The sequence below is a fragment of the Larus michahellis genome, chromosome 1, assembly GCF_964199755.1.
Source record: "Larus michahellis chromosome 1, bLarMic1.1, whole genome shotgun sequence".
In the NCBI taxonomy this organism is placed as follows: domain Eukaryota; kingdom Metazoa; phylum Chordata; class Aves; order Charadriiformes; family Laridae; genus Larus; species Larus michahellis.
Window position 1 is genome coordinate 42,989,948 of NC_133896.1, and position 13,647 is coordinate 43,003,594.

At 40.9% G+C, this 13,647-nt stretch overlaps 1 protein-coding gene across 18 annotated transcripts in view; it reads left to right on the forward strand.

Moving 5' to 3' along the window:
• Nucleotides 1-13,647, forward strand: part of NAV3 (neuron navigator 3) — a 565,631-nt gene that overhangs the window by 364,604 nt on the left and 187,380 nt on the right. For all 18 annotated transcript variants that reach the window (XM_074573833.1, XM_074573778.1, XM_074573817.1 and 15 more), the window contains 2 exons: nt 8,792-8,909; nt 9,614-9,666. In XM_074573833.1, the coding sequence (XP_074429934.1) occupies nt 8,792-8,909; nt 9,614-9,666 (171 nt within the window). The remainder of the gene's footprint in view (nt 1-8,791; nt 8,910-9,613; nt 9,667-13,647) is intronic.

The window sequence follows — 13,647 nt, forward strand, 5'->3', positions numbered from 1 at the left end:
AGCTCCATGTGAGGAGCCCTGTTGCTCCTTCACTACGGCATGTACCCTCTCCATCCAGGAATGGTCTGGTTGATACCAAGAGTGGCTTATTGCTCCCGAACAGAAAAGGAATCACCAAAGCAAGGATGTTTTTGTTGTGCAAATTACTTCATGATTTCCAGTCAGGTCTGATTTTTTTCTCCGTTTTTCTGTGTTGTTATGGTATTGGTGAGCCACAAAGGAAACCTGTGCAATTCAGATCATTTTTTTCCTTTGCAGAAAGCTTACCTTTGCTTACTGTGGGTTTCTTTATTAAAGTGGATGCAGGACTAGTCATGAGACTTATCCTGGCCATGACAAGACACGTATGAGACATAAGATTTATGCAAGCTTGGAAAATAGGAAGTCTCATTCAAGGGAATGGAATGAGGCCTCTGGTGTAGAGGGCCATCACTGCTATCCTGGATGCCCAGAAAAGTAGACATATGGCTTTCTTTTTACCCTTCCTCCTTTGGACAGGCACAGGTGCTCCTTCCCACATCACCTGTTTCTTCCAAGGGAGATCTCGTTGGCCAGGAACTGTCAGAGACAGCCGCGGCTCAAGTTTGGGCAGGCTTGGATGTTGTTCCAGTGTGCATGCACATGTAGGAGAAAAGAGAGGAGTTTCATATACTTCATCTCATTTATTTGTATGGGAGAATGCTGGCCCTGTCCTTTTGGTCAAATTAATTTCTTCACAAGTCACCACTTTCAAAACCAAAACATGTCCTCCCCCTTAGATTTGTCACTATTATAGCATCACACCAGTTTACAGAAGCATCTCGGTGTGTGACCCACTGCACAGGACAGTCAGCGGCTTTTTCTACCACATCCTCCCTCTCCCCTGTCACTTCTGAGACACACATTAGCAGGAAGCATTGCCCTGTGGGGAAACCCAGTTTGGTACTAAGGAACCAGCATCTCTAAGGTTCACATTTTGGGGGTGGAGGGTGGCTTGGATTAGTTCTTATTTTGTGGCGTGGACTGAATGCCTGTTAGTGAATGGAGTGCATTCAATGTCCTCTTGAAGCACATCTCTCCATTCCATTTCATATGAAGAGGATCACCGAGGGAGCACAAGTGATAGGAGATTGCCTTTAGAAGCGTGTTCCTTATCTGAACTAAAATGCTAAGACAGATTCACCTTCTGAGTGGTGTCTCTAGGTGTAACAATTATGCTCAGCAGTGAATCCTGGTCTTCCTCACGCTAATAAAATTAACTGAAATATTTGTTTTACTCAATGTTTTATGTAAAAGCTGTATTGGATAATAGGTCCTGTATTTTATCATACTTTTACTAAACGGATGCTGAAATGTACTTTAAAGTTAAAGAGTTATACCTAAGAAATAATTCCAAAGTTGAACAGGAGTATTTATAACAGAAAGTCTCGAGGTTGGCTGTTTTGGAGGATTTCTCAGTGTGGCACTTAGTACTATCTCCTGGTAACTCAGGAAGCTCGAGGCCAGTATTAATGCCTGTGGCGGTGGCTGTCCCTTAACCAGCATCGCTTCGCAGCAGCACAAGTGTGCAGAGCAGCAGCTGCCTCCTGGGCTCCTCTGCGGCTGCACGATGAGGATTTGGCTCCTTCCTGTGGTATTTTGTTGCTATTGCACAGGGCTGAAGCGTAGCCGCAGTTAGCCAACAAACAAAACAACATGATTAAAGTATAAAGCAAATCGGTTATGATTCTTTTCAAAGGATGAACGAGTTATTTTATTCTAGAAAGAGCTGGATTTTAATTGCGCACTATAAAAATCGCTTAGCAAACCTTGCACACACACAAACACACGCTCAAAGAGGCTTATACCTTTCATTTGGCGCAGATGCATCAAAAGTCTTGCCCCTGTGCCATTAGTTATAATATTGGCCTCAAACACATGTATTAAATTAATTCTGAGTTGGGGTTTGGGAAGAAACGGGAGGAAAGAGATCACAGTAAATCAGTACAAATGTTACTTGGGTGATTAGATCACAAACTGTAAGTGAAACTTGGAAATATAAAACAGCCCCCTCAAAGCTGGGTAAGTCATGTAAAGCTTGCCAGTGATTGTTGAAGAGTATTGTTTCTATTCATTTTCTTAGCTGGGATTAGTGGAGTTTTGTTTAATTGTATTTTTATCTGAAAATTACTGAGTAGTGTTGATGGATACATGCTGCTATTTACAAAATAGAATCGTACTATAGGGATTCTGACATTTTGGTTAATTGGTATGTATCCCTCTAAATGATTTCTATTCCTTAACTCGTAATTGTTCTCATTTGCTCAGTGGGATTCAGAAACAAGGTTTGTGAAACGTCATTTAATACTCATTTCATTTTGTTAAATGAAATGCATTGGCTTCCATCTTGCCTATAAGTTAAGTCATTCTAGTTTCATTTTCTGGCCATATATATTTTAATTGTGTAAATATTTTTTCTTCTTATATAATTTGCTGAATGTTACAAAAAGTGCCACCCCCCAGCTTCATGTTATAGCAAATGAGTCAGGGTGTGTTTTCTACAGTCGTTTGTATCCAGACATAAATCGGATGCTTGATCTGTCTCTGACGGCAGTCTAAATGTGAACAATTGTTTTCAAAGTTAGCCCTTTTCCTTGCTAAGTAGAGGACTGAAACTAATAAATTATTCTTTTGCAACCCAGAGAAATAACCTTTAATAAGAAAATATTTAAAAGGTCAGATCCTGCCTTCCAGTTAAGTTTTCCTTAGTGTAGAGGCAGTGGGGAAGGAGAAAAGTGTCTCGTTGCGATCTGATTTCCTCACCCTGTTCTAACACTAGTCAATGCATTGCCCAGCTTCTCTTTATAAATACAAACAGCTTCAGGGACACTCCAACACATGTTTTGCTACCCACAATTTATTAGCCAAGAATAGCTACGTTGAAGTAGAGTTGTGGTCATGCCCTCTCCTCTGGCAAATCCTCTTCATCAGGGACTTTGGGACTGTTATGTAGGCTCTACTGGGTATTCAACATCCAGGGTAGGCCACACACTGGAAAACCGCCCGGGAAATAGATAGTCAGCCTTTACGGCCCATTTTGTAGCATACTGGAGAACAACAGAAACAAGTCATCAGTCTCTTCTTCTACAAGGATGATTTCAACAAGCATCTATGGGTGAATAGCTCTAAGTGCTATCAACTATCATTTGTCTCTAATAGCAACATTTTAAGCAGAGTAAATACATTACACTAGAAAGTTACATAGCACATTTATTAAGTTAGCAGTGCCACACTTCCACTTTGTCTGACTTAAAATTCTGGTATTGGTTTTTTTTAATAGTTTCATTTTCCTTCATTCCAATATTTTTTACAGCAAAATAAAAAAGGATTATGAAATGTATTGATATGATCCAAACATACACTAAAAGACAGGATCCTGCTGTACTAAAAAGCAGGGCCACAAAGATGATCAGAGGGCTGGAGCACCTCTCCTGTGACGACAGGCTGAGAGAGTTGGGGTTGTTCAGCCTGGAGAACAGAACGCTCCTGGCGGATCTTATAGCAGCCTTCCAGTACCTAAAGGGGGCCTACAGGAAAGCTGAGGACGGATTTAAGGAAGAACTTCTTCACTATGAGAGTGGTGAGGCACTAGAAGAGGTTGCCCAGGGAAGTTGTGGATGCCCCATCCCTGGAGGTGTTCAAGGCCAGGCTGGATGGGGCTTTGAGCAACCTGGTCTGGTGGGAGGAGTCCCTGCCCATGGCAGGGGGTTGGAACTAGATGATCTTTAAGGTCCTTTCCAACCCAACCCATTCTATGAGTCTATGATTGTATATTGCTGTGAACCATTGCAATGCAGGTATACTGCTGGTGACATTTTTTGTAATAGATAACTTTTCCTTCCATTTCTTTAACACTTGTTTGCTACAAGATGAAGAGGAAAGAAAAAACCTGTGGGAAGCCTGCGGATTCCTTTTGGGAAACGGAGTTCTTAAAAAAAATGGAGTTCTTAAAAAGCCTCCCCAGCCCCAAAGGTATTAGGCTGGTACCATGCACAGAAGAGTGTATGAGAGTGAGCACTGAGGGACTGCATTTTAATTCTTTCATGCTAATGAATGAGGTAGAGTTGTCTTCTAGAGAGTATTTTAAAGGACAAATGATGAGAACTGGATACTGTTTGTTCCCACATATCTAGGAAGGAAACTTTTTCATATAGTGGACAAATATTTAAATATTTTTCAAATATAACTTCAGCTCCTAAATGGCATGGAAATCTGTCACGAGGTCTTGGCATAACTCATTTGGCAGCAACTGTTGTTCTTCCTGAGCAGCAGCATTGGCACATAAGGGAGTGACGGCGGCATACTCTAAGTATGGAAAGCTGTCTTCTCGATAGCAACAGGAGACCATTTTCAGATCTGAAACTCTATATTCTGTAGCAAACAAACAGAAATATGCAGAATGATCCTGATTCTTGGAATATGCATTTTCCCACCAAGCCTATTTATAAAACTGCCTGATAAAAAAGCGTATAGAAGAAATGATTGCAACTCAGAATATCTGGGTTGTATTCCCAGCTCTGTTTGCCCTTGAGTGAGCCACATTAAAAAAAAAATCTGCCGAGAAAGCCTTTATACCTCAGTTTCCCCACATCTACAGAATTAACAAATAATAGGGGTGATCTCATTTGCGTCTGGAAAGCATGTTGAGCTGATTTAGTGGAAGACACTAAAGAAGTGTCATGCATTATTATTGCATTAGGCTGACTGTACTTCTGAAACCCATCTGACATTTCCCACTTGACATTGATTATGGGTGGTAACGTTTCTGCGTTAATTTTAAAGAGGATGCATTATAGCGCCGCCTGATGTATAATTACACGGTTTATGATTAAAGCATTTCCTAAGAAAGGCAGGAACCTGTGAGATCGTCTCTCTTTTTCACTTCATTAAACCACCGCGTTACAAAGTGCATTGTTTCACTAGGGATCCTGCCAAGCAGCTCCACTGTGCTCCTTATAGCTACGTGCAAAGTAGCGAGGTGAAGTTCATAACTATATTTGGGTATCAGAGTTTATTTCCCCTTACTCTCTTGAAGGTTAGCATGACGAGCGGTTGAGGAATGCTAGGGGAAACCGTCATTAACATGAGCAGGCTGTGCCGGAGCTCGGATGAATCCTGTTTCACGTTGCAAGCAGTTAAATCACCAGGCGCTGGGACGGGGCTGGGACCACACGAACACAGGATCGGGTCTGTTCCGTTATCGCGTTGCTGAGACCAATCCTCAGCCTCGCAGATAACGGCGGCCTCTCCCGTACGTTGTCAGCGGTCAGAGCCCAGCGTTGAAGTCGAATAGTCCCCGGTCAGACGTGGCTGCAGAGCAGGGTGGTAGGAGAGGAAGCTTGGAGAGGAAATGAGTAAGTCAGCAGCCCGGCCCAGTGTGTGGCTGTAAGGCAGGGTTACTGGAGCAAGCAGCGGAGCGGGGAGGAAGTGTTGCAACCCTCATGTCCATGTCCTTCTCTGAAACGGGCTCATCACAGAAAAATCTAAGATAAGAGGATTTTTGGGAAACATTCCTGCATAATTAGCGCAAGACGAAAGGATCTGTTGCTGGTTCTGAAAAGAGGGGGAGCACGCACGGCTCCTCCTTAGAGGTGCTCGGCACCCAATGAAAAGGGGAGCACCCATAGAAAGCAGATTGTTGCATGAAGTTACTGAATTTTTATCTTCTGTTCTGCATGACTTTTCTATCCTTTGCAAACTGAGTATTGTCAGTGATGATGCACACTGGAGCTTTATGTTTTCCCAAGGAGTTTAAGGTAAAAGTTCTAAGAGGTGAATAGTTACATTGGTACTTAAGAACTGCAAAGGAGAGGCTGTGTCTATTTCCCATGATATCTGAGTCAGAGAATTTCATGTAAAAATAATATAGTGGCATGTGTCCTTTCTTATAATTTCATGTGTCTATCTACATGCTTCCCATTTTTTACAACTGACTCCTGAGCCGTTGTGTCCCTGGAAGAATGATATGAATGAGAAGGGCATCCTATGGGGAAGGGGAGAAACAGGAGCAAGTGGTGGTGCCTACAGAAAGAGAGGAAATTAAATGTGACATTCCTCTGCCAACTGGGTGTTGGTTTGCTATATTGTCTCTGTCAACAACTCTTCACCTTTTTGACTTCTTTTTAGAATACTTTTGAAGTGAAAAAAACCTCCTCTCTTACCACTGCCTCCTGCGAATGTTTTTTTCCACCATTGCACAACTATCAAAATACAGACCACCAATAAAGTTTTAGGGCCACTGGTATGATGTGGAATATCAACCTTTGTTTACAAAACACTGTTTACATTCTTTTTGCTTGTCTATTTTAAATCAATGACAAAAGAAAATTATGCAGGGAGTGGGTGGGTGGGTGAAGTCCATTCCTTGAATACTAGATACTTGCAAAGCAGCTGCTAGAATGAAATTTCCCTGGCTGCTTAGTGAGAGGATAGTTCAAATTGTAATCAAAATTAGGATTGGTACACCAGATTATGTGCGGGTGTGACAAATGAAAAAGGAAATGCTTGGTACAGTATTTTTATTTGTAATGTGAAACTAACCTAAAATAATATTAGTGCGTATTAAATTCTCTATGTTCCAGTCGATCAGTTTCATTGGAATACAGAAAATAGTTCTGCTTATAGTAATAGCTCAGGGAATATTTTTGAGACATTACTTTAGAAGAATGACTGAAGTTGAAATACTAGTAGTGGGGCATACATGATGCTATGGGTGTGGTATGCTTCTTTTATCATCATGATTTCATATTGTTCTAAACGTATGTTCATACAATCTTTAGAGACTCCATATTAGCATTCATTATATATGGTTATATAGTTGAAGAAACACTTTCTGAGCTGCAGTTGGCTTTAAAAAACATTTTAGTGGAGCCTTTCATGTCACTCATCTGTAACAGCAGAAAAAAGAGCATCAGTCAGTAAAAACACAGGTGACCGAAGCAGACTTCTGGGTGCAGCAGGGAAATTTAGCGCCCCATCTAACAGCAGCATCCTTCAGCTACGGGGGAGCTGAATCCACTTCTATGGTTTAATGCTATAGAGTTACATCACGTTCTGAAACTGTCAAGAAAACTATGGCAAACCAGCTGATCACCTGCAGGAGTATGGGAAGAAATAGGGTAGACCAAACAGGTTACAATTCTCTGTCTCTTAATGAAGAGGGAGAAAATTTGTGACAAAGGGTCTCAGATAGCGAAGGAGTCCTTAGTATGTGAACATGGACAGAGCAGTGATACTTTTGCTGGGTGGAAAGTGGATGTTGGTTCTATGGGTAAGACTCCGGACTGGGAATTGCATCCATTTTCCTGCCCCGGCTCTGCCACAGATTTCCTTGGTGAACTAAGCAAGTAGTTAATGGCTTTGGCCTCTGTTTTTCTGTTAAAAAAATGGGATTCTGACCCCTTCCTCCCCAAGGGTCTGTGAGGTTAAATAAAAGGATGTTTATAAAGTGAGATCATGTTGTTTTTATGGAAGAGGTGCAGTTTCAACATTTTCAAACAATAATCTCAGCAGAGAAAGAACTTTAGATATTATATTTACTTACACAACTATGCTGTCATACATAAATGCCTTCTTTCAGTGGTAACATCCCACGGTAGCAGGAGGGTCTGGACAAGTCCTTTCTTCTAGGGTGGGGTGAGAGGCCATGGACACCCTGCAAAAGGGAGCCAGCGCTGGCTGCCAAGGGCCACTGATGGCCACTGTCTCTCAGGCTGTGAAACACTGAGCTCCGCTGGTCCGAGCTGTCTCTGCACGCTGGGACACCCTGGGATGGAGTGAGCACCTCTTGGGGTGCACTCTTCCTTTGGTACATAGGTGAAGGTGTCTGTTCCCCTTATTTCACCCTGAGTGAACCTGGTTCCCCTTGTGCGCGCTGTAGGTGTTACTAAATGCTCTCTCTGTGTACGTATATGCCTTATGAAATGCTTTCAATCTCTCTCTTCAACTCCCCCCTTATTTTGGAGGATGTAGTTCAGCTGGTCCTTTTCAACCTTTTGTTGACAAGTGCCATTTCTGTGCTGCCTGTTGCTAAGTATTTGGTACAGCTCAGTCTCACCCTTCCCCTCCCCCACCCCCTCCTCTTTTGGCGGAGAAAGGAGGCAGCATATTTCCAGAATATATATACTCTAATTCCAGCAATGAGACTACCGTACATCTGGTGCTCTCAGTCTCCTCTGTGCACATGACGGCACGCTGAACCGTAGGCAGGGGGACAAATGACCTGTCCCTGCGCGGTGGGACGCGGCGACTGCTGCAGAAAGTGTCGCGGAGGCATCGCCAAGCGCGGGATCACCAGCGACAACCCCATGAACTCTTACCAAAACACAGGCGCACGTCTCTGCTATCACTTTCTCTTAGGCGGCCCCAGAGCGTGAAAGCCGGTGGTGGGGTGTGCATATAGGTAGAAACACGGTGGGAGGTGGAATTGCGGTAGATGTGACTGATTTACGACAGGAGTTTCCTTTACAGTCATGAGGGGAATTTTGCTCGGTCACAGCAAGTTTGAACCCTCATGAAACAGCCTGAATCATTTGAAGTTAAAATAAAACAGAGAATGGCAGGGGGAGGGGCATGGCCGTTAAAAAAAAAAAAAAAAAAAAAAGGGCAAAAAAATACAACATTAAAATTGTTTCCTTTGGTGCTGACTTCTTAACTGGGACCGTGATCCAGAATAGTTCTGGTGCTCAAGCCAACATTTGTTTTAAGAATTTTTATTGTCTTCTTTTCTCTCTTCCCTCTCTCCCTCTTGCCCCCCCCTCCTTCTGCTCTGCAGATTTACACTGACTGGGCTAACCACTACCTAGCAAAATCTGGCCACAAGCGGTTGATCAAGGATTTGCAACAGGACATTGCAGATGGAGTTCTGCTAGCAGAAATCATCCAGATCATCGGTAAGAGCAGGGCTGAGAGAAGCACTGCGAGCTGGCTCCTTGCATGGGGGAATATATAATTCAAGTTGAATGTATTTAACAATAAGACGAACCCTGAATAATACAATTTGACTGGGTCCATATGTCTCTGATATTTGTGCGGTTCATCCTTGTCTTAATTAAAAAATATGTTTATGTGAGCATGTTTGGAAGTGGCTGTTTAACCATACTTTAAATGGCCAGAACTGTATCTTACACACTTTGAATTGTCAGAAATGAATGCTCCATTAAACCATATGTCTCCCATGTGTGCATTTTGTTAGTTGGAGTGCCTCATACTTTCTGGGATGCCTTGAAACTGTATCCTGACCCTGCAAAGACAATTGTGGAAGATTTCATGTCAGCAGTTATTTTGCAGGGGCTGAAGAATTAGCAGCGACCTCCTTCGCACTTCCCCCTTTGCATGATTTGGCATGTGGAAGCAACTGCTGCTAACAAGAGTGTTGTTACTGTACGACTGAGCTTTACTTAGAAAGGAGCTCTGTGTCAACAAAACCCTGTGCACTTTATTGCTGTGTCTTTTCTGTTCTTCTTGTGATTTTTTTTTTTTTGTGGTGTTTTTTAGGTCTTCTTTTTTTTTTCTTTTTTTTTTTTTTTTTGGCCAGGGGGTGGAAAGTTTTATCTCATTGTTTACTTCTGCTTTTCTCCTCACTGTTTTTGTTTAGCAAATGAAAAGGTTGAAGATATCAATGGCTGTCCCCGGAGCCAGTCTCAAATGGTAAGAATAAAATATATTTTTAGTTTGCGTTGGCACCTCTGCACTTTCCTAAAATGCTTTTTAATAATGATTTATTTAAACTGTGAATATTCTGTCCCATGTTTACCATAAAGTCCTAATTCTCATATAGTGTTCCTGGTACTTTTTTTTCCACGTGTGCTTAGTGTTTGTCACTTCATTTCTGTGCTCACTAACTTTGGGTCTTGAGGTAACCCGGCAGCAAAACTTCATCGCTTCTAATTAATCCAGAACTGCCTTAGCATACCTCTTCTTCTGATGAGCCAGATAATTTCATTTAACTTCATTTTTAAGGGCAGCAAATCCAAGAACAAATTTTTAAGTGGAGTCTTTGTGTCTGGAAAAGTGGTTTGATGAACAAGACTTGCCAAATTATTTTTGAATATAAATAGCCTTTTGAATTGTCCACTGTAAAGTCCAGTTAGATGCACTGACTCCAAGACTTTCAGAAATAGCACTTTAGTCATATAACTCTCTGAGCTATAGCTGGCAGCTGCTTAAAGACATTTTAATACTCTCAGGCAAGAAGCATTTTGTGACTGTGATTCATATGGAGTCTTATTAATCTTTTACTGTGTTTATGGCTAGTCAACTACATTTAATAAGATAAAGCCTCCTTAGAAGGCTGTGGAACTGACAGGAACAAAATGTGAGTCTCGGCAACATCACCATGCATTTACTGAATCATTTGCAGTTCCAGTCATGCTCCCTCATGCTGAGAACTTTGTCTTTCTGTTCACATCCAAATAGTACATGAATAAGGTGCACAATTGTGTAGCTGGCACAATTGGAGTGTAATGATTTGGATGAGCTTGCTAACAGCAAACTGCTGAAGCCAGGCTTAAAATTGGAAATGGAGTAGAAAAAAATAATTTGCGATTACTCAGAGCATTTTTTAAAGGGGGGAGGTATTTGCAGCTTTTTTGTGCAAAGCTGCAAAAGGCAAAAGGAAAACTTTTGAGTACTGGTGAAGTCAATAATCGGGTCTTTCGGTTCTTACTTTTCAAAAAATGTGCAGATTTAGAATAAGGTTTTTTTCTCTGGCTTCCAGGCTTTTTGAAACAGTCCATAGTAAGAATATATGCAATTTCCATAATAATAGTTATTATTTTAATTACTCATATTACAGCAGCACCTAGTGGCCCCGGCTGAGAATGTTGGGAACTCCAGTGCGGAACTCTAATATTACACACACAGATCGAGAGATAATCACTCTCTTCTTTAATCACATTAAAACCTGCCATTCCAGACAGACAAGACAAACAAGAAGAGACAAAAGCACCGAAAAGTGATATGATTTCCCGAGGTTATGTAAGTGCTTAGTGACCATCTAGGATTGCTTAGGGACCCACCACTCTGATGTCTATCGAGCTTCATTTCCATGGGAGAAAGCCAAGCTGCAGAGAGAATTATTCTCCCTTGTAACGTGTGCATCTCCAAAGCAACAACGTTTGTGTACATTCCCTGTTGATAGGTACATCTTTATGTGGCATAGGGATTCTGGATCTCATCTCTGGCTCCGCTGCAGTGATGGGTAAAGGAAGCATGGTGAATACATGACCACCCCACAGCAGAACCTGTGGGAATCTCGTTGTATCCATCTTCCTCCTCCCCTAAGCACATCTCAGCTCAGCCAGGCCAAAGACTATGTCTCAGGTGCTCTGGGTCTCAAACCAGGTGCTTCCAACACTCCTGTACACAGTCATACATCAGTGCTTGCAGAGTGCTGAAGTGTCACCTTTAGTCCCTTTAACTTTATAGAAATAGAATATATTTTTTTCATCCTTCTTTGATTCACTCTCTTTACTGTATTGCTTTATCTCTACAGTCTGATCAGATTATTTTCCTGCCTTTTGACATACCAATTTTATATTACTGATTTCTTCAACTGAGATAGGAAATATACAATGTACTGAAGCTAAAGTAGTTCAAACTTGTCAGCTTTCCTCTCAAAGCATCTCAGAAACCTCAGGTACTGAGTCTGCTCTCCATTGGTCTCCTTTGGATCATGCACTGGTCTGGCCTAGCTGAAGGCACTATCATATTGCATTTTCAGGTAATTTCCCTTGGCAGTGCATAATTTTGTTAGCCCGCTTAGTAAATGATAGGCCAATTCTCTTCTCCTTGTAGCAGTGGACTCTTGGGTGTTTGCCATATGCATGAAAAAAAATGTAACAGTGGTTGAAGCTAGTTCACATGTTTGACATGTGCCAATATGTAGTGATATGTCCTGTCAGGATTTGTCAGAACATCAGCCATCAAATCAATAACAGTCATGATATACCTATAGCATGCATATTAGCCATTCATTCACCGCTTTCATTTTAACATTTTTAGTATATAAACCTCAAGAATCCCACCACCCTTTTCTTTCACATATGTTTTCATGATCTTTGCTCTTATAATTTGCAGTTAAGGACAAATGTTTTCTGTATTCTTCTGCCATTTGATACCCTTCCCAGGAGCTGATGTTTAAGACGTCAGCTTAAAAGAAGCTAGAGACCACTGACATGGATTGTCTGCTGCTGGAAACACTTGATATTCTCTGTAGATTATATTGATATCAATTTATGATTAATCACTACCAATATTCCCAAGTTCTGTTCTACTCACCATTTGGTTTTCCTCTTGCCAATGGCTTCATCTTTCAAGTGATTTTTAAGGCATCTCAATTCAGCTGTTACCTTAATTTGTAAACATCTTTTAATTTTTATTTTTTTTTAAATATGTATATAATGCTTCTTTTTTAGTCTTCTCTTAGCTAGGTCTGTTGCAATGTCTTGCACTCTGTGCTCGTCTTTGCAGTGATACATGAAGTACTTGTAGACAAGTTGAACTGGCTCCACAGGTCCAAGTTCATAAAAATTAAAACCTGTGAACCCCAGCAACATCCAGTTTCTGCACAGTTAGCTTTACCAGGATCCTCATGGCTGTCATTATGCTCTCACATTTGATGTTGCACACAGCATTTGAGAACCTGAGATGTACTGGGGAATAAATTATTTCGTATTCAAATCTCAGAAGCTTTAAATAAATGAAACTTGCAAGAGAATTGGCAAGACTTGCTTGTTTGCTGGGTAAATCTACTGTGGTAAAAAGATTTTGGCATTTCTTATGAATGCCTTTAATACAGATAATAAGGATTTAAAACTCTGTGTATTATAATATACATTGTCTGTCTACAGCATCATAGAGTCTTCTCCTTGCCTTGCCTATTTTTTTCTTCACAGCTCTGCATTCAAGGAGGACTGTGGCACTGCAGCCTTTTTTTCATCATCTCTTTCAAGGCCTTCAATGGAAAAAAATGCCACATTCATATCTATATTTTCCTTATATGAATTATTCCATAGGTCTTTCAGTTAAGGAAAGACCTAGAATCATCTTTCTTTTAGAAGATAATGGTCTTTCAAGGATTTACCATTTGATACAACAAAAAGCTAATTCCTTTCTGCTTCTTTTATAAGCCATTTATTTCTTTAATTTCTGTTGTAAGTTCCCCATCATTAGAAAAAGCAGGATAGTGTCCTGGGTAGAAAATGTTACAAACCTTTTCTCTAACGGTCCAAAGAGAAAAAAATCAGTTGTGTTTTTTTCTTCCTGTATATATTAAAAATGTACTGGAAGATCTCCGGTGTTTTGTCTCTAAACAGATCATGATAAACATATAGTAAGCATACAGAGTATCAAATTTAATCCATCCTGGGATTGTCAGAGAAAATGCACGAGAATCGGAAAATGTTGGACTGAAAATCTTTTTATGGTGATATTTGCAGTATTGTCCCTTGAGAATTTTACAAAACTAACATTTCTGTTCTTTCCTCATGCAATTTATGGTGCTTTCAGCTGCATAAATAGTAAAAGAAATTCAAAGTTGCCAAAAACTTTAAGTACATTCTTTTTCAAGTTGATTTTTCCTTCAGAGATTGACATTGTCTTATTAGCTGGTTTTGCTTCCTTAGAATT